General features: G+C 36.0%; 1 protein-coding gene across 2 annotated transcripts in view; it reads left to right on the top strand.

Moving 5' to 3' along the window:
• SEMA3C (semaphorin 3C) overlaps nucleotides 1-21,600 on the top strand; it is a 128,390-nt gene that overhangs the window by 71,069 nt on the left and 35,721 nt on the right. For both annotated transcript variants that reach the window (XM_084497498.1, XM_084497499.1), the window contains 7 exons: nucleotides 1,760-1,920; nucleotides 4,301-4,363; nucleotides 9,201-9,320; nucleotides 13,224-13,314; nucleotides 17,447-17,566; nucleotides 18,803-18,945; nucleotides 20,977-21,091. In XM_084497498.1, coding sequence (XP_084353624.1) covers nucleotides 1,760-1,920; nucleotides 4,301-4,363; nucleotides 9,201-9,320; nucleotides 13,224-13,314; nucleotides 17,447-17,566; nucleotides 18,803-18,945; nucleotides 20,977-21,091 — 813 coding nt within the window. The remainder of the gene's footprint in view (nucleotides 1-1,759; nucleotides 1,921-4,300; nucleotides 4,364-9,200; nucleotides 9,321-13,223; nucleotides 13,315-17,446; nucleotides 17,567-18,802; nucleotides 18,946-20,976; nucleotides 21,092-21,600) is intronic.

The raw sequence follows: 21,600 nt of genomic DNA, 5'->3' as shown, positions 1-21,600 counted from the left end.
GGACCGATGGGCTGAGGTCAACTGCATGAAGTTTAACAAGGCCAAGTGCCGGGTCCTGCACCTGGGGCGCAATAACCCCAAGCAGAGCTACAGGCTGGGAGAGGAATGGTTGGAAAGCTGCCAGGCAGAGAAGGACCTGGGAGTGATGGTGGACAGTCGGCTGAATATGAGCCAGCAGTGTGCTCAGGTGGCCAAGAAGGCCAACGGCATCCTGGCTTGTATTAGGAACAGCGTGACCAGCAGGGCTAGGGAGGTGATCGTCCCCCTGTACTCAGCTCTGGTGAGGCCGCACCTCGAGTACTGTGTTCAGTTTTGGGCCCCTCGCTACAAGAAGGACATGGAGGTGCTTGAGCGGGTGCAGAGAAGGGCGACGAAGCTGGTGAGGGGCCTGGAGAACAAGTCCTACGAGGAGCGGCTGAGGGAGCTGGGCTTGTTCAGCCTGGAGAAGAGGAGGCTCAGGGGTGACCTTATCGCTCTTTTTAGGTACCTCAAGGGAGGCTGTAGCGAGGTGGGGGTTGGCCTGTTCTCCCACGTGCCTGGTGACAGGACGAGGGGGAATGGGCTTAAGTTGAGCCAGGGGAGTTTTAGGTTAGATGTTAGGAAGAACTTCTTTACCGAAAGGGTTGTGAGGCATTGGAACAGGCTGCCCAGGGAAGTGGTGGAGTCACCATCCCTGGAAGTCTTCAAAAGACGCTTAGATGTAGAGCTTAGGGATATGGTTTAGTGGAGGGCTGTTAGCGTTAGGTCAGAGGTTGGACTCGATGACCTTGAGGTCTCTTCCAACCTAGAAATTCTGTGATTCTGTGATTCTGTGATTCTGTAATAATGTTCATAAGTTAAGAAAACTATTTTATCTTAAATACTTGAATATGGAGAAATTGATTATTAAAGTTTAGTTTAGTTTGTTTTGTTTTTCCATTCTCAAATCTTGAGAAATATTCCTTCAGTTATTACTGAAATGAAAAATAATCTGTTTTGAGGCCAAAATGTATTGGCCAAGCAAAGACAGGAAGGCTCATCTTTCTCAAAGGCAACAAGTAATATTAATACAAATGTTTGTGCTATTCCTGTAACAGGCTTGATCCTGCACTACTGAGATCAAAGGATGTTTTTCACTTCATTTCACTGAAGAAAATTTTAAGTGTGAAAAAAAAAAAACAAAAGCCAGTTATACAGTTCTGATAGTTTATTCCAAATCCCATAAACAAATAACTGAATAAATAGACACACAATGAGGCAATAAGGCTTGATTGAATTACCTTGATTCTATTACCTTTGTTTTTTTTTTGTTTTTTTTTTTTTAATAAGCCATGTATAGTCATGAAGGACTGAAAAAAATTTACTTTGGAAAGAATAAACTCCTATTGTTGGTGATGCCCCCTGTCAAGAAAAGCAAGTGAACTGTTCTATGTAATTTGTATTGATTTTGTGGATTTTGTGCTGTCATAAACTTCAAAATATATTGAACACATTGATTAATTTAATTTCCTTAAAAGCCGAAGCTGTAAATAATCACATCCATTAAAATAACAATTCATTACATGACTGAACAAAAGTAATGCCAGATTTTTATGGGCTGTGAATAGTTACTTAGGGTATAAAAAGGTTGCATTCAAACTGAGAAAAAAAAGTTTGTTTCAACTCAGCTATTGCAAGTGTCTAATAGGGGTTCTTCATCTTTTATTGGTCCCAGTTATGTTTAAAGATTCATTTATTTAAAAAGAAGCAGTTTACTAATTTCTTGTATTTACTATTTCAGAGCTGCAAGAAACTAAGACCTCTGAATATCACAGAATATCACACAGTCCTCTGGATTACAGGATATTATTAATGGATGAAGATCAGGATCGGATCTATGTCGGCAGCAAAGATCATATTCTGTCTTTGAATATTAATAATATAAGCCAAGACCCTCTCAGTGTAAGTTCAGGATTTATTTTGAGAATCCAAGGTTGCTTTACTGAATGCATTTATTTTTAAGACAAAAAAAAAAAGTATTTCATTATTTTGCAGGTCCACACCTTATTGAACTGTTAGTACTTGTTTTATATGTAAAGCAAGATCAACAAACTATTAGCATGACTGTGACTCAGACATTCAGTTTGAGCTGTTTACTTGTTTTGAAGTGACATACAGCATGGCTTGGCCTCATAGGGAGAATTTCTATGAAAAAAAAAAAAAAAGTTATATGGTTGATGGTTTCCAATTCTATTGAAGATTTAAGATAATTCAGAGATGCACTTTGAAAAACAGATTGTAAGGAAGAATATGATATGTGCTATCGTTCTCAGACCAAAAGCAAAAAATAAAAAAAATCTACAGGGACAGATCTGACTTTAACCTTTGACTATATTTATTTTTGTTTAGTACTCTGAATCCTAGTCTCTGATCTGTTTGTCAAGCTTTGTTATGGCTGCATCAGCCCTTGCCCTTCAGTTAGATAGCTAAGACACAACTAGCTTTTGTTTTTTTTGGACACCGTGACCCTCATCTCACTCTTTTTGTGGCTGCTCCTCTGAAGATACTGAGATGTCATTTTCCAAGGTCTCTCTATGTTCCAACTACCCAACTTGTAGTAGGCACCCTGTATATGAAACGGGTCAAATTAGTGAATATTTAAACTTTTTTAGATTCCTCTTTTTTTCCAGAGCCAATTGAAATCCAGGTGCTCTGATTTTAAAATAAGTGGCCTGCAGAAATACTGAGCCCGGAAGCTTGACTATTAAGATGTTACATGTATGGACCTTGCCTTGCCTAACTTTAGATTATTACACCTACACCAACACCTTAAAATGTATCCTATATGCCTTGTTATACCAAATTCATCTGACCCTTTAATCTATGGGCTTTATTACTGTACCTCAGGCATGTCAAGGGGCAGGGAGATCCAGCTTGTGGCAGCAAAGTTCAATGCTTTACTTAAGAGTCAATGCTTTTAATGTGTCAGCAGAGAGAGAGTGAGATCCCACTGGAGGGTGATTAAGAGTACTTAAATTAAGCTTTGCTCTGAATCACCCTCTGGACATGTCTGTCTACCTGAATTGATCTTGTGGTGAGTGTGAGCAGACTAACTCTCTAACTTACACGTTTAAATTAAATGTTTCTTGTGTGCATGAACACCTCCTTTCTCCTCCTAATGGTTTGGGAGTCATGATCTGTAATGGGGCTGCCTACTTTGATCTGAAATGGCTGGTGTGACCTTCTTGCTAATTCAGATCTCACAGTGATTCTGCTAACCCTGTCTAGAAGTGGTGGTGTCCCTGCACTGCACACCTTTACTTAACAGATTTTTTTTAGTTCTGTGCAGAGTTAGCTAGGTACAACAACTTCTGTGGCATGAAATACTTTCTGCAGTATAAAGTATAAAGGTGTTTCAGTAGTCTATTTTGGCATGGAAAGCCCCATATAAAATTAAAATCAACAGAAATCAAATTACCCTAAGTTTTCTGGCAGCTATTGTAATCACCCAATATTATGCTCAGAATTACTTTCTGCAGTTTCATGTATCCTTTCTTTAGTTTATTTACTTTTATAACAGATCTACTTTGCTAATTTTATGCTATATTCATATGAACCTGCAACTCTCTGCATATGAGTATGTATATATATATATATATAAACAAAGATCTTTTAACACTATTATTTATATTATCTTGAGACTAAATATTATCAATTTATGTCACTTATTAAATTTCCAGTAAGAGATTTCTATTTTTTTTTCTATTTCAAAATCAAGATAAATCAGAGTTTAATTATATTTCAGGTAATGTAGTATTGTATATTTCAGGTCTGTAGTGCAAGAAGTCTTGGAAATAAATCAAGAAATCAGCCCAAAATCTTAAGGTTTGAGCAGGTTTTATTATAACACATTCAAACCTTAAAAATGCAAATTTGTTACAAGAAGTCTTCTTGCTATATTTTAGTCTTCAAGTTTCCAGTGTGAACAATTTCTAGGAGTTTGGTAAAGGTGGTAAAGGTTAAAAAATAAATAAAGGTGGATGGTAATTTAGACAATGATGAAAATTTCATTTGGAAGAAACAAAATTAAATAAATTGATTAACTTATCTTCAAAATATATGATAATTTATATCAACCACAAGTGTTGTCCTTTCCTTAATTTATTGCTCTCTAAGACAAAAATTTTTCTCATTTATCAATGAAAATCCTTTTGGTCCTTATAATCAAGGTATAAAATCTATCAAAATATTAACTTATTAGTGTAAGTTATACAATACAATGATATTTAAAAGTAAATTATGTGATAAATGTGTTAGTGAAAAGATATTTCTTTCTTCACAGATTTTCTGGCCAGCATCTGCAAACAAGGTAGAGGAGTGCAAAATGGCTGGCAAAGATCCTACAGTAAGTCGTACTCCACATGCACATCCACACGCATACCCAAATTACATACTTGGCAGTAAAGTCAGGACACCTTGAGTGCAGCCAGAAACAAAATGAAAGAAGTGTTTTGCTTTTTAAATGCTCTGCAGGCCAAACGATAAAGTGAAGAGAAAAAAAAAAAAAAAAGACTATGTAAAGAGAGTGCACCTTCAGACTGACAAAATAGGGAGGAAAAAAAGGAAAGGAAAGAAAAAGAATTGCCCGGTTCCTTGCCTCACTCTTTCTTGTTACTGGTGATAATAATTTTCCAGATTTTATGTTCTGGAAATGATGCCAAACAGTCTACTAAGCTTTTGTTCAGTGTAGGGATGCACTCTGGTGGCCCCCAGAAAGAAGGTTACCCACTGTCTACAGATGAAAATCTTAGACTCACAAAAATCCTTTTTTATCATCTCTTTAAGTTGCGTAAAGCAATGCACTGATGAGTATCTGGAAACTAGTATACTTTGCTAGGCAAGGTGAAGATGGCTTCTGGGGTCATGTGAAACCCAGACTTCAAAGAGGTCATACTGAGTCATTTTGCACCCTGATTGATTTGATCCCATCTAAATGCAGCTACCTAAGGACCTAAATCAGATGATAATTTCCTAATGTTCTCTTTATAGACAATAGGTAGAAATTAGCTATTTTGAAAGATGTAGAATACAATACAGCAGATCCTGTCTTTGGCAGAATTGTGTATGAACACAGTTATCTTCCTGAAGTTATTTGATCTTACAGTCTGTATATGCCCAAATTTTATTCAAGAAAGAATGTTAAAGTGTAAGAAAAATACAGAAAGTCACATTTCTATTCTATTCTGTTATCTTTTTGTCTGTTTCTCTCTTCAGCCACACCTAGGTATCTGGTTTTCTTTCTAGTTTTTTAGCTTCTTTTTTTTTATTATTATCTGATTTCCAATTGATATTTAAATATTAGAATTCATAATCTATTCTGAGCTAGAAATTTGAAATTTCTCAATGTTAAATTCATGAAGAAAATAATTTGATTTTACTTATACTTTCACTTGAGCAAGAAACTATGGAAATCAGAAACCCTCACATTAGATAGGTCTTTGGAACATCTTCCTCTGCATAAATCTAGGAACAAAAGTGAGGCCTAATATTTCTATTTATATTAGCCACACATTTTGTGTTGTTAACTAAGCCTACAAATGACTTGCAATGTTTCAATAATTCTGCTGAGTCTGCTTTGTAACAAAAATATGGTGTTTTTTTTTGTTTGTTTGTTGGTTTGGTTTTAAATCTATTACAAGTGCTGATGTAAAGACATCAGAAGGTTGGCCTCTTGGAGCTTAGCCAAACCTTTTCCAAAACTGTGGAGAGTAATTCATTACAGGTCTCCAAAGCAACAGAAGGAGTCCTTATGAATAATTATTCTATGTTTGGTATGGCAGCTTACCTACTTTCTTTGCTGATAGCTACAGTAGTGAAAAATAATAATAATAATAATAATAATAATAAGTATTCTGCTGTTGAATATCACATTTCTATGCATCTTTGCATCATTGTGATTACTGAAGTGAGCAGTAAACTCTATAGCTAATAACTCGCTGAGTCATACAAAGTGTGAAAATAAAACATATAGTTTTATTCATGATAATTAACGTTTACGCTGGTTAGTGACAACGTCGACTGCAACAGCTCCCAATAGACTGGTTAAGAAACTTTCTTTTATATGAAATACAAATGTTCACTGGTCTTATTCATGTTTCCAACATAACACTCTTCTAAGGCAAAACAGAAAAAGGTACATGCAGAAAGCAGTATACAAAATGTGATTCATGGGAAAATACTTAGGACACTATTAAGTCCTGAGTGCCCCAGAGAACTTTTAATCTTGGGTGTTTAGTGGTGAGACTTTCCTAACTTTTAATCATATTAAAGTAGTTAAATGTTGATGCTTTAGTTAACAGGTTTCTGGATAGAACCTCTGTTTTTACAATAACAGTTTAGTTGTGGGTACTGGTAATGCCCTGTAATGCAGTTAATTAAGAATGTCCAGCTTATCATATGCACCAAATTTATTTTTTCTTTTTTTTTTTTTCTAGTTGCTTGCTTGCCTTTTTTTTTTTTTTTTTTTTTTTTTTTAATTCCTGGCTGTGCAAACAGAAGAAAAAGGAAGTTCCAAAGCACGTTTATGTGAGGTTTCTTAATGTTTGTCCTCTAAGTTCAGAAGATACACATATATATGGTCCTGATTAACAGCTGTTGCTCTCAAATCAGTGTTGTACCTTATTGAAAATTCACTGAAATGATGAGAAAAAGAGAACCCAGAGATAAATCAGTGTTTGCAACCTGAAATGTATAGACCAATTTGAAGAGCAATGGAACAGTGCTTGTGAGTTTCATTCATCATGATAAGAACAGGATAAGCAGAGAATGAATTCAGAGGAATTGTTTCAAATGAATTAGAATTTTCACCTCAATAATAATAATAATGGTAGATGTATGGTAACATTTGGCCTATCTGAGAATAGTGATTATCACAAGACAGAAGAAAAACAGGCAGCAAAAGACACAACCAGTAACTTATTTTCAAAGGTGATTAGGGAAGGGCTCATTTGCCCGATCGTTAGACAAACATTGGTGCCTGAATTTGTCATTTTTGGCTACCTTTTTCATTACTGAAAAGAAATTGTCACCTCCAAATAGTGAGTTCACCAACATAACTTGGATGCTTATATTAGGCTGACATCTATTTCTTTCAATATATTGTGATGAGATTTTAGGACATAATGTCAGGAAGGCAGTTTCTGAGACTGCTATAGAATGCATGTTGGTATCAGTTCCAAGAGGACCATCAGTAATATACAATTATCTAGAGCTTAATCATCAGCTCTGACAAACAGCCATCCTAAAGACAATTTCATGTCACCTGAGACCTCCCTGATTTAGAATACTACAGGAATACTACAGTAGAGAGAAATAAATGGAAGCTTTAAAAAGCAATCCTCTAGAATATTTTGAAAAATAAATAACAATTTCTTGTTAGACTGTGGAGTCACAGTGCAGTACCCAGATTAATCAGATTTCATTAAACTGAAAATGGCATGCAGTGGTTCAGCACTGGAGAGATGGGCAAAAGCTCAGAGAACATAAAATGGTTTTCCTGACAGTGAGCATTAAAATATGATAATGTTGGTGTTAAGCCAACTTGTGTTACTTGTCCGTAAATTATCAAAGAGACATGAAGATACAGTATGTGTCAGATGATAATCTCAGAGGGCTGTCCCTAAAGAAAAGAATCATTCATCTAACCACCCTTGCATTCTTGCTATGCACTTTAGAAAGTGCATGACATAGTATTGAAGCAGAATAGTAAGTGTACTGTTCATCTAGCCATTGGCTCATTGCCTTTATCCTTGAGGACTTTTTCTTCTGAAATTTATCAGAATGTAGTATTTTATCTAGAGTTCTTCTGGGAAAGCTTTTTGCAAAAAGCAAGAAAGCATCAGTTTACACACTGGCTTACATAAGCTAGTGCTATACCTTTACAGCTGTGGAAAAGAAAAAATGAGAGGTAATGTGGAAATTGGTAGTACTGCTAAGAAAAATAAATAAATAAATAAATAAATAAATAAAGCTGTTTTCTACAGCAAGATATTGCTAAAACCACTTTTGAGCCAAACTAAGATGGCCAGATAAGAGAAAATAGAAACTTCTAGTAACAGTCCTTAGCTTTAGAAAAACAATATATTTCGACTGAGTTAAAAGATTTTTCTGGTATAGATTGAGCTAACACTTCACACAGAACATGCAGTGTTCCCTGCAGAGAAAGTTTATGAACACTGAACTACCTACAATTATACACTAGTTTTCAGATGTTGTACTAGAGTACCAGCTCCTGCTGAATCAAAAAATGTGAAATACTTTAAATATAAATGAACTGTGTAGTCTGGTGAACAAGAATTAACTCTACAGATTTTCATGAAGATGACTGATGACACAGTTTCCCATCCTGTGCTCAAAAAACACATGCAATTCTCACTCTCATGTCTTTGGTGAAGGTTTGGATGAGTGAATATGAAAGCAGATCTGGGATCTCAGTAAGAAAAATGTTCAAGAAAAAAAGTCTATTTTTAACCTAAAGTGCATTAACAGTTGATGATAGTGAAAAGGGAAGAGAAAGAGAAGAAAAGAGTATGTTGGAAGGAGAAAACTGTAGAACCGATGGTGTGAAACTCTGAGCTACTTAACATTCTGTTTCAATTTTCATTCTTATTTGAAGATGTTACCATTGATTTTCAATATGAAGCAACAATTCTCTGCAAACTTTGTTATGTAATGTGTTGTTCAGAGTTTTAATTATTTGGCAAGAAATTGTTTACACAAGAAATGGGATCTGAGATTTGGGCTTTGTTTTTTAATTATATCCAGCTGTATTGGGTAATATGAAAAAGGGGGGAGGAGGGAGTAGAGAGAGAGAGAAGGGAGGGACTGTTTTAGAGGTTTCCTTGAGGAAGCTTCATAAGGTTACTTCTTGCTTTTCTGTGGAGGCAGCTGCTTCTTCCTGTGAAAGATACAGTGAAGTCTATAGATGAAAATAAGATTACTGTGTAGAGATGGGTGAATTACACACAATCCTCTAATTATTGTACCCTACCTATGTCTGATGCCCAGCTGAGAGAAAATGAAAATAAAGCAGAAGTCTACAGCTGTTTAAATCCAGAGACTCAGTACTCGGTAGCTGTTCTCATGATACTGCTAAAAATATGAATTGTGTCTATTCCCTGAAGTTCCCAATGTCTAATAACAGTTGCCAATGTGATTTGTTTTTGCTTCTGTAATCCCTCCAGCATGGCTGTGGAAATTTTGTGCGTGTGATACAGTCATACAATCGCACGCACCTATACGTCTGTGGCAGTGGAGCCTTCAGCCCAGTGTGTGTGTATGTCAACAGGGGACGCAGGTCTGAGGTAAATCTCTTTCTATCTATTCATTTTGTGCTGGATCTTACTAGTATTATGCAAACCTCACAAATTTAAAAATGGAAAGAAAGATTAATGAACCAAGTAGGTTTCTTCACCTGTGTAATACAGAAAAAGAACAAATATTCATGGTTTTCTGACAGTCCTGTTGCCAGCAAATAGCAAAGCCATGGTCAAAAACCACACACAAATACGACATTTGTCTAAAATTCCAGTTTTATCAAATGTTGGGCTAAATCTGATGTTACTTTTTATTTGATTTTGTTTGTTTTGTTTTTCTGGTGAATTCATTCCTACTTGTAGCTGGAATTGTCAATAAATACTTGAAAGGAAATAGTTTTTTAGAAAAAAAGTAAATCTTGCAGTCCAACAGCTTTTTATAATTCCCGGGTGATACTGATTGCTGGGAGAAGCACTTTTGTGGACTAAGTGTGCAGGTATGTGAGGATTCACTGAACTTCAGTTTAATATCCATTAGATGCAATCCAAGTGTAGATAACTTTCATCTAACACACAATTTCTGTCCCAGTAGATCCTGTCAGGATGAAACCAGTAAGTTTACTCATCACTGAGAGATCTTTCAGGGTATAAATCCCATTTTCTGTAGGTAGCTCTCCATTTTTTCTATATTCAGTTTCACTATTAATACACTTAAGTATATGAAGTACCAGAAGTCTCATAAATATATTGTCCAGGTTTCATCATTTGCAAGTGAAATGATTGTTTATGTGCAAATGTAATAGGTAATAAATTAAACAACCAGAAGAAAAAAAAAAAAAAAAAAAAAAAGAGTACTTAACCAAGACCCAGAACCTCTGGAGCCTTTGGGTCAGATTCCTGTCTGCAGGCACAAGGGTGTGCAGTATATTTTCCAGTAGAATGGGAAGCAGATGTGTTGGGAAGACAGATCAGAGAGTCCTACCTGGAGTTTTGCCATGTAAGGGCAGCTTTAAAAGCTGGGCTTGCTTTTAGGGAAGACACTGGGAAATTCATCACTGATTTCACTGTGAGTAGGATAGGAATTCTGGCCAGGACCCAGGTCTACTACAGAGGTTGCTGGTGGGTGATAAATCGTTGTTTTTCCAGGTAGGTTTGCATGTATCTCAGTGACTTTTGGTAGATCACCTGGCTCCAACCTCCTTGGCAGATGATGTAGTCTGAATCACTGCACTTTCATTCCTAATGGATTATCTGAGAGGTTCATAGGCCTGGATTTAAAAGTACAAGCAAGCAGAATGGGGTGAATAAATCCATCCTCCTAGCTAATAGTCTGCAATAGCTTTGTTTTGAAACTGAGTTCTGCTTCCTCAGGTAATAGCACTAACCCAATTATTTCTTGAAAAATTATTTAAAACATGGAAAATGATCTTTTATTAATTAATGAAAAGTCATTTATGAGCTTAAGTAGTAGTGCTGCAGAGAACTTTGAATCTCTTTATGTGAGGAATTTTGTAAACTCTATTTGGAAAAAAAAAAAAAGCAAACAACAACAACAAAACACCAACACCAAAAAACAAAGATATGAGTTCTTTATGTGCATGAGCTCCCCATAATATAAGATGTTAAATTTTGTAAGTTAAAAATAAAGATACATGTCTTGGAAGACCAGAATTGGCTTAATTTTGCCTGTCTGTATAGCTACATGCCTATGATCAATTGATTAAATAAACTGCTGTTTCAGATGTCTGGAGTCTGTCAGACACTTGACTGTAGTCATTGCATGCTCAAAGTCCTTACTTGTACAGGCCAACAATAGCATAACGGTTTAAAATCAAGCATTTCCTTCTGAACCAATTGTATACGTAAGTACATGTCTAGTTAATACAACAGAATAAGAAACTATGTAATGCTGATGGGACTAGAGATAATTTTTTTTTTTCTTTTCTTTTATCATTTCACCTTGAATTTAGTACAGTTTTAAATGTACGGAAGGCTGTTTTTACAGGTGTAAAACTGCTGTTTTAGAATGCACATCTGTTTTTCTCTAGAAGCTACAAAGACTGACATTAAGAGAAATATCCAACCATCATAAGAGCTAGGCCTGTTTTCCTCTTTTGTCTCCACATAATCCCATGGAAAAAGTGGTTTCATTGATTATGCAGAGTGTTGCCCTTTTCCCTGAAACAGAGCTTAAAAAATAATTCATTTTCTTGCTTGGCACACTTGATACTTTGGTCTTTCATAATGACTCTCTTAGTCACCAAAATATATTTTAATGGCAAAGTAGATGCAAATAGAAGCAAATGTAATCACTATGTGAATTAATTATATACTAAAAAGTAGTTTAATATATATGAAAATCAAGTGCAATCCTAGAGCTAGTTTAATACTGCAATAATGGACATTTTGAATTGGTAAATAGTGTTATAATGTAGTAGAGATTAACATCAAGCTGCATATTAATCTAGGAGTAAACCAACAACAGAAAAAAATCCACCCAAGATTATATTAGAAACTTCATACTTACATTTTTAACGTTGTTTTAGAGGGCTTATTACAGAAGTTATAGATAAGATCTCTGTGATTAAATTAGGAAAACAGAAGAGGGAAAAAGGAGATAGGTGATAAAGGATATGAAAACTTCCTGCTGTAGGTTAGCATATCAGGTTGGTAGTATTCAATTTGCTGTTGCCAGGTGGCTGTACAGTGATCTGTGTGGTTTCCCCATTCCACTGCAATTTACTTTAATTGTTAAAGAGAATATAAGGAGTTTCTGCCCTCAGTCAGATACTTAAAACATTGGCATCTATATCATAGAAACCTTTCTTTGGAGGTTTTTCTTCAGCTAATAGATATATTTTAAGTTTGGTTGTTGGTGTTTGTTTTTTGTTTGTTTGTTTGTTTTCCTTTAAATTTTATCTTTTAACATTTTATTAGAGATTGTAAGATTGTTATAGGATGCTAGGAACAAGTTGTTTGTTGTAGTATATAATGACAGTAACACAAATAGATGTGCTATGTGTGTCTATCTCTGCTATTACTGACTGCAGTTTTTAAGGAATGGAGTCAGGCAAAAGTCCTTTCTTGCTTAGCATACAACATTCTTCAGGGTTACCAGGACCTGGGAAGGGAAGAAGTGCACTGAGATGGGAGAATCTTCTAAAGACTGTTCATATTTCAAGCTGTAGTCCAGATTTCCTTGACTTTGCCAAATATATTTCTTATTTATGAATCACATGAAATATAAACAAGATTCCTTACCAAGATTCTTAAAGAGCAAAAGAACCTGAAAGATTTAAGGCTACAGCAATAGATATTAATAAATCATCTGTCACTATGTAACTGGAGATGTCACTGAAGAAAATGTGTGATTTTGTGTGTTGTTTTTTGTTGTTGTTGTTGTTTGTTTGTTTTTTCTGTTTGTTGTTGCTGGTTTTGTGGTTTTGGGAGTTTGATAACTCAGTAAAGAGTAAAAGATTTATATTATTACCAAATCACAGAATTATAGTTATCATAAGATAATAGTATTTAATATATACTATTGTTCTAGTACTTTTATGAAAAATGTTTTAGCCTAGTATAATTATCACCAAAGATTTGGCAAATAAATTATAAATAACTTCAGAAATACAGAAATTCAGATGTAATCTTCACAGCTATTATTGTAGACATCAGTTAACCTTTGAAAAGCATACCTGAGCTAAGGAAAAAAATCTTTGTTTCAGTGTCTTAAGTGTATAACTAGAAAATATCTTGGTGTCAATTAAAAAAAAATCTAAAAAAATGATGTGAATCTGCATAAGAAATATAAATTGCTGATAGTACAAAAAAAAAAAAAAAAAAAAAAGTAAAAAAAGTGCCCAGCAACCTTAAGCGTTGTTAATGCAGGAAAAATCTCTTTACATCTGATGGTTTCTAAAATGAGAAGTGACATACAAATTTACGTTGCAGGAACAAATCTTCAAGATCGACTCCAAGTGTGAATCAGGGAAGGGACGCTGTTCTTTCAACCCAAATGTGAACACAGTGTCTGTTATGATCAGTAAGTAAAAGTACTCCGAGTCTAAATCTGTATGATCATGGATAGTAGGGAATGGTGGGATGACTGGATGAGCAGGGCACAGAATTCAGCCTCCAAGATGAATCCCTTATGCCTATGCTGATGAGCAGAAAAGTTGTGCCCATTCTCATTACAAGTATTACATGAAATAAGGATGGACATACAAATGAAACACAGAAATAAGTTGTTGAGAGGGAGAGAAAAACAGAAAAGGAAAGATTGTTCCTTTTCCAGCTTGTACATATTTTCCCAGGGTCAGTTTCAACTTTCTATTACGCTGCCTAACATTTTATGTTTAAACAATTTCTGACCTTGTTCATCCTAGACAACACTTGTGTCTCATTTAATCATTTGTTATTCTCAGAACAGCCAGGCAAAAATAAATAAATAAATAAAATAAAAAAGTCCAAAGACTTTAGTTAGTTTGATTTTCATTTTTGCTGGCATCTCTGCTGTAGAGCCCACCAGCTCTTGCGAGGCTTTTCACTCTTCAGTTGGCTTTCTACCCCCCAGATTTTGCAATTTTCTCCCATATGAAAAGTCAGAAACTGACACACATCAAATATTCTTGTGAATTGGTTATGGGTGTACTCAGCAACTGTGAGATATCTTACACACACATAATTACTGCATTGCCTAACTGACCACCTAAATGAAACCTCAAGGGAGGATAGACTTTGTGCAACTCAAGTCGAGGCTCACTGTGTATGGAAGGAAAAGTGTGTATAAAAGAGTACAATCCATCCTTCGGTTTATACTGGGTGCTTTGCACTATTCAGGCAGTGTGAAACACCTGTAGGAGGAGTCAGGAAATAAAACAGTTATTAAGACAGGATCAGGTCCCCTTGGTCCCATTTTACTGCCGTTGCAGGGGAGCCCTGCAACAAGTACTTTCTACTTGGCATGCCACCTTTCACGTTTGTAATACGTTCAAAGACCTCTAGTTCCAAAACCTTGATATTTTAATATGTGTCTGATCCTTGCTACATTTTTGGCTATGAATAGAAGTTACACAGATTTTTCAGGCATTTTTTAGAAAAGACAACTTTGTGCACACAAATACTGGATTTTTCACCCAAGGTTTATGAAGGAACAACAAATGATGTTTGTACCATTTGGCTTCCACTGAAATTAAAGCCTAATATAAACATATTGAGGCAGATATTTCCTTTTGGGATATATTGGGTCTCCTAAACCTTAAAAAAAAATATCATATAGTTTATCCTACATAGCATGTTCAAAGTATAAATTGATGATTTTTTTTATTCCTTGTTACAAATACATTTAATACAAAAGAGAAATAATTTCCTTCACTGAGCTATGAACTTAAGAACCTTTAAAAGACAGAAAAGTGCTACCTAGGTACCTTAGGTACCTCCCTGAACCTTGGCTGCACTTACATCTTTATATCCTCAGTGATCTTTGTTCAGTGTTTACAGACACTTGCTGTGTAAAGAAAATATATGTTCAAAGCCAGCGATGGATTAATCTGCTACAATTTATTGCTGGTTTGGTATTGTCAAGTGAATTTTTAATGTCATTAAAGAATAAATATAAATTCCTACGGTATTTTATGAAAGCTTATTAAAGTACATTGTTTCTGAATTTCTGAATTACTGTATATACAGAATGCTGGGGTTTTTTTGGTTGTTGGTTTGGTTTGGTTTGGTTCTGTTTGTTTTAGTTTGGTTTGGTTTGCTTGTTTGTTTGTTTACAATAGATCTTGTTTACAATTGTTCATCCAAGTAGAATTTACAGTTTCTTACTTGATCTCTCAGTTATGTGACCGAAGAGACCTTCCCTAGGGTTTGAGTTATCTTTCATGACATAATTCATCTGCAATGTTTAAATTATTCTGCAAAGGTCACATTCTTTTTCAAAACTGTCCCATAGACTGTTTTATTCTTGCTCTCGGAAATCCCTGTTACTGCAAAGTTCTGTTACTTCTTAAGCTTCAGGCTTTAATGAATTTTGCCTCAATGTCCATGGAAGATGGAAAAATGGAAGATTTTGGAAGTCACAGTTTGAATTATGTGGAACTGAGCCTGTGTACTGGGCTCTGAGCGTTCTTCTGAAGGAGGAATTCCTTCCCCTTGCTGTAAAAGATAGAAAATACTGGCAGACTGGTTAAATTTTCCACAACAAAAGAACCATTTTTAAATATAGCTGCAATTTCTTTACAATTTGGGGTATTACCAGCCTGCTGCCATAACACAAAGTATGACCCTAGAATACAGCAGGAAAACTGATTCACCCTTCAGAGGAAAGTGATACTATAACAACAAATTTGAACTTGCTACAGTTTGCCATTGTACAGAGACACTTCTGCATCAAAGTGGTGGAAAAAGTGCTTTGAATAAGCCTGGCAAAACTAATGTGCGTGATTCAAGTCTCTCTCCACTCCAAGGTTCTTACATTCATAAAAGCAGACATACCTCATCGATTCAGTTATTCCCCCAATAACAAAGAGAAGTAGTGTGAACTACTGTGCAGACTTAGTGCTGTGTGGAATTTAAGAATTCAACCAAAAGGAAGTGGAGCTGGCCGATACCTGATACGTGATTAGCAAGTAGATGCTAGGAATGCTTAAGACATAACTAATAGTGTTGCTTTGTAATAGGATTAAAATTTCATTGTGTAGTACTATTATTAATCTGTGTATGTGGAAATTCATAGGCCTGGATTTAGTGAGTAGCATAAGCCCAATCTCCTTCAGACAATTTATTTTGTAATAAAAATAAAGTGTTGATGGTTTGAGGCCATGAGGCCAATATACAAATCAGCTATAAACCACTATAGTTCTACGATCATTCTGTCAATATATGGTCAGGAGCTAAATGCTTCACAAACATGCAGCAAATGTATTTTTTAAATCCCACGTGTATAACTCCTGTCTTCACTGGGAAAGAGGAGATCAGAAGAGTAGCTGCAATATCTGTTGGCAGCTCTGCAGGGAAGCAGTTATGGCTCTAGCCAGCAATATAAAAATGAAATCTCCAGAGTTTTAATTCTCTCATGAGCCAATATTCTTCCATACTGATGCACATACACACACATACACACACACACAAGCATATAAATAGCTCAAGTGCTTCTGAACCTGTGATTCTTGCCAGTTTGACCACACTCTCTGGGTAGTCCAAGAATTCAGACAAAAACATCAATCAGAGGACCCAGCTGTACTGGAATATATTCAGCCACCACTCCCACTCTGAGACTAGAGTTTATTTTAGCTACTGTTTTCTACTCTGGGGTTTCATTGTCATTAGTCAGTGGAAATTACTTGGTTATTCACAGAGTAGAAAATGATAGTATATGTAATTATAAGTAGAATTATACATATATATATTTATGCACACACACACAAACACAGATATGCATTCTGACAGATGAACAGTTTTCTGCTATTCACAGGGAGCAGAAGTTCATAGCTCTGCTAATGTAGGAAGTTGCATGCCTAATTCTGTTCATGCATAGTGACCCTATATTTAGAACGGAGCACATAAAAGGAGACAACGGTTGCTCCATATTGCTCTGCATAAATTTCAATAATACAATTGTCTAGTCTCTGCAATACTGAAGTCAGCTTGAGGCTGCCTATGGCAGCCTCGATAATAGTGTTGGTCAGTATTGACACCAATCCGTTAACTGCAGTAGACGATGTGCAGTCTAACTACAGACAATTGCAGTTTACACCAGCAATAAGTCCAGCCCAGTCATTTTGTCTACTCCCATAACAAAGCTTTTTAAAGTATTTATTTAAAAACATGAATGTGATGCTTTTTGATAACATTAGCCTAATTTTCCAGTGATCCTTAGCAATGAATATTTAGTAACTAAATTTTCTATCAAAGAAAGGTTCACCACATATGTGGTTCATCTGTGGCATTAATTATGCAGTACTCTAAAGTCCTTGATCAAAATCTGATGATTCTCTCTCATTGAGATTGTTTCTTCATAAATCAAGGGAAACATCACTCTCATGGCCTAATACTTATGAGCGTAGACTCCTGCGTAAATAAAAAGCTGATGAGGTTAAAATAAAAATAGGTTAGTAAATGCATATTTTCCCAAAGCCACAACAATGCTTCCTCTCCATTTCAATTCTTTGCAGATGAAGAGCTTTTTTCAGGAATGTACATTGATTTCATGGGGACGGATGCAGCCATTTTTCGGAGCCTCACCAGGCGGAATGCAGTGCGAACAGACCAACACAACTCCAAGTGGCTAAGTGGTAAGAGGCCTTTGTTTTACTAGGGCTTTTCATGTATGTCACAGAGATTTTGCTTTGTTTTACTTAAAAATAAAGAGTTTGTTTTTTAAAGAGCTCTTCTCTGAATTAAACTTATGAAGTTGGACCATGAAGAAATATGTGCAAGTACATACTATAGACAATGCACAACTCTAGGTGACTCTCTGAAGGAACCAACCTCATGGGCCACCCTACCTGATGCTCTATTTTGCATTATGGATAAACAAAATCTTCAAGGAAAAGTGTGTGAAAACCTTTAAACAGCAAGTTATCAGAAAATCTGTGATCTAGGGATTTGCCTTCTTCACTTCTAAATACATAAGACTCTGACTTAGATTAGGAAGTCCCCTGAGGTCTCCCTTCACTTTCCATTCACTTCACTGAGGTCTCCCTTCACTCTCCATTGTACTTTAACATAGGAAATTCCCCAGAACAAGTGTTCTGCAGGTACTAATGCCAATAGAAGTGTTTGACAAACAAAGCATTGCAATAACCTAGTGCACAGCCATGCATGTCATAATATACATTTTAAAGCAGAATACTGGTAGAAGCACTAGTGTGCTTTGTATTCTTAAGTATATACATATTTCAGAAATCATATGCTTCCTATTACACATTTCTATTTTTTTTCTCACTAGCTCTCTTTTGCAGTGTTTCATGTACTCTTGACTGTTTACCAGCCTCTGATATGAGCTCAAATGCCGTTAAAGTATTTGCATACCCTACTCTCCATCTCAGTGTTACAAGAGCTGTTTTCCTATTATTTATTTATTTTTAAGGTACCTTATTTATTCCTCTCCTAATTATTATTATTATTATTATTATTATTTAGCTTGCTTTATTTTTTTTACCTCATTGAGTCTTTCCTGAAGTACCTGTGATAACACACTGATTCTTCCCTCTTTGGCCTCCCAGTCTTTGAATTGCTGTAGAAAACTAACACTCCTGATTCTGTATTTGAATTGCATTTTTAGAAATTCACTGTGGGATAAAATCTGAGGCAGCAGAACCTTAAGGCTGCCGGCTTGAAACAATTTACCTAGTGATATATGAAACATACAGACACAGGTTTAGAGCATATCCCTTAACCGACCACAGCAGTACCTCTATATACAATGTTTCCTTGAAACACTCATTAACTGTCAAATCATTAACTACTTATACTGCTTATGCTGATACACCTTTTGGTTTCATCTTTTTGGTACACTTTCATTTCAGAGCCTATTTTTGTGGATGCTCATGTTATCCCAGATGGTACTGACCCCAATGATGCCAAAATCTACTTCTTCTTCAAAGAGAGACTGACAGACAACAGTGGCAGCACCAAGCAAATTCACTCAATGATTGCAAGAATATGCCCAGTAAGAACTATTTTAATCATCATGTTGTGGGACAAGCTGCTAGTGAGACATGACAAGTTAAATGACTATGGTTCATTAATATGATTGAAAAGCATCTGATATATTAAAGTAACTCCTTGTTTTAGCTTCCACATTCATAAGTGATGCTATTAAACATGCAGCCATGCAGCTAGGGTCTGAACTTGTTATGTATAACTGGTCAAATACAGAATGATAGGCAAAAATAGAGATTCAGGAATTTGTGTATTCCTCTGACTGGCTCAGAATGGTTACCAATGTTGAATTTCTAAACATTCTATCCTTGTCAACAATCAGATACACCCATTGCATAGAAAAACTGAATTATAGAACAGCAGTCTTTCATACACACACACACACACAAAATTTTCATGTTGGAAACATGTTGGAAATACCGGAACCGAGCTTTCAAATGTGTTGATTTAACTTTCAGATATTGCTTTCACTTTTACAATGTCCATCCTTTCTGAGTTCTTTCATTATATGTGTGAGCCTAACTTTAACAATATGCATAAGAAAATTAAATACAGGAGGTACGGCTACTCATGTGCCGTAATTAATTTTCAACCACAGCACTCTTCATTGTCTCTATTTCCTTTTTCATATCTGTAATCAACTGTGTATGGAAAATTATTGAAACAGTTATTAATATCTTTGGTGAAATTAATTTTTTTAATGAAAGAAAAATTATAAATGAACAGTTACTACTAGCCTTTTCATTCCTCTGTTTGGAAAGGTTCAGGAAGATAATTGTGTTTGTTTATTCCCTGTCTTTAATCTGGATCTTCTTTAAAATTTGATGCTTTGTGATGTTGTGCATAGGCACGAGGGTGTGGTCAAGGTTGAGTTAATGTAGCTCTGGCAGTTTGATGAGGCATGTGATATGTTTTATAATCTCCATTTTCTATATTTTTGTGAAGGTGCCCAGAGGCCTTTTTGGGTATTTTGCAAGAAGACATTTCACACTATTATAACTGTATTTGTTATTGTTACTGTTGTAATGAAGCCCAGATGATTTTTGAGAGGCCTCAGCCTGTTTAGACTTACACTGAAGTCAGTGGCAGAATCCCAAAGACAATGAAAACAAGTCTGAGCCAGTCATACTTGTATACTTGTATACCATCATATTCATATATCAGCACATATGAGACAGGCCACATGTGTTAGTAAAATAGTGCCAAAGGAAACCCAGCAAAAGATCTCTTATAGATCACCCAAAAAGTCTGATTACCAGCTATAGGAATAAGAAACAAGGAAGAGAAACAAGCACAGCATTTCAAAATCACATTTGGCTAGCTTCTACATTACCTTTTTATCACTTGTCTTGGGTGACATTGTATTATGCCATTTAGAAGATGCTGCTCTTGTCTAAGGTGTTCACCAGCAGAATGAGGCAGGAACTATCACCTCTGCACTGCACAATCTGGTTTAGCAATTATCATTTCCACTGTGTTTTGGAGAGAGATGGAGACATCCTTGAATGAGCTGTAACCAAGCTAGCTCTGGACCAAGTTAGCAGGACTTGCAACAGTGCAAATCTAGGTAGCATTATTTCTGATTTTAGAGCATCCACCTCATGGGTTAGCATAATTTATTAGATCACATGGAGCTATACTGCTCTCAGAACTAGAAGAAACATCCCTCCATAAGACTATTGGATCTTTTAGAGGTAACATGGATGTCTCTCCTCACTAAGTGTCTGCAAATGATACAGACATTTACAGTCTTTTCCAATCTTACTTCTGCATACATGACTTCTGCACAAAATTTACCGCCCGACCATCCTAAGCTTTCTAGCCCAGCACAGAAAATCTGCTCAGAAAATGCTCTCTTGTTTTTTGAGTGTTTAGATGGGGGGGGGTGAGGGTTAGTTTTAACTATAATTTATAATAGATATAACAGTAAAAATGTCTAGATGATGGGATCAGTTTAACTTGAGGAAAATGAGGGAAGACACAACAAAATGTTAGATGTGTTGTATTTTGTTTTTCTAAAAATTATATTCCTTTCCAGAATGATACAGGTGGTCAGCGTAGTCTTGTGAACAAGTGGACAACTTTCTTGAAAGCAAGACTCGTGTGCTCTGTAATGGATGAAGATGGAACAGAAACATACTTTGACGAATTAGGTATAGCAAGAAAATTGCTAAAAGGTTTCCTCTAAATCCTGCACCTGGTGCATATTATTGAACACATTATAGGCTTCCTATGGCTCCTTAGTGAGGAGAGAGTTAGCAGTGTTCACCTGGAGAAGAAGAGGCTAACAGGGGATCTCATCAATATGTAAAAATACTTGGAGGGAAGATGCAATGAAAACATAGCCAGGCTCTTTTCCATGATGCCCAGTGTCAGGACAGGAGCAATGGGCACAAGAGGTTCTATCTAAACATAAGCAAGCACTTTACTCTGTGGGTGCCAGAGCACTGGCACAGGTTACCCAGAGAGGTTGTGGGGTTTCCGTCCTTAGAGATCATCAGAAGACATCCGGGCAGCCTGCTCTATGTGCATGAGAAGGCCGTTGGACTAGTTGGACTCCAGAGGGTCCAACCTACCTCAGCCTTTTTGTGATTCTATGATGTTGTGATTTTCTGAAGTCACTGACATTGAAATGTTGGCCATGCAGAAACCCACAGCAAAA

This window comes from Aythya ferina (genome assembly GCF_964211825.1).
Source record: "Aythya ferina genome assembly, chromosome: 1".
Classification (NCBI taxonomy): Eukaryota; Metazoa; Chordata; class Aves; order Anseriformes; family Anatidae; genus Aythya; species Aythya ferina.
This window is presented reverse-complemented; position numbering and strand designations above follow the sequence as displayed.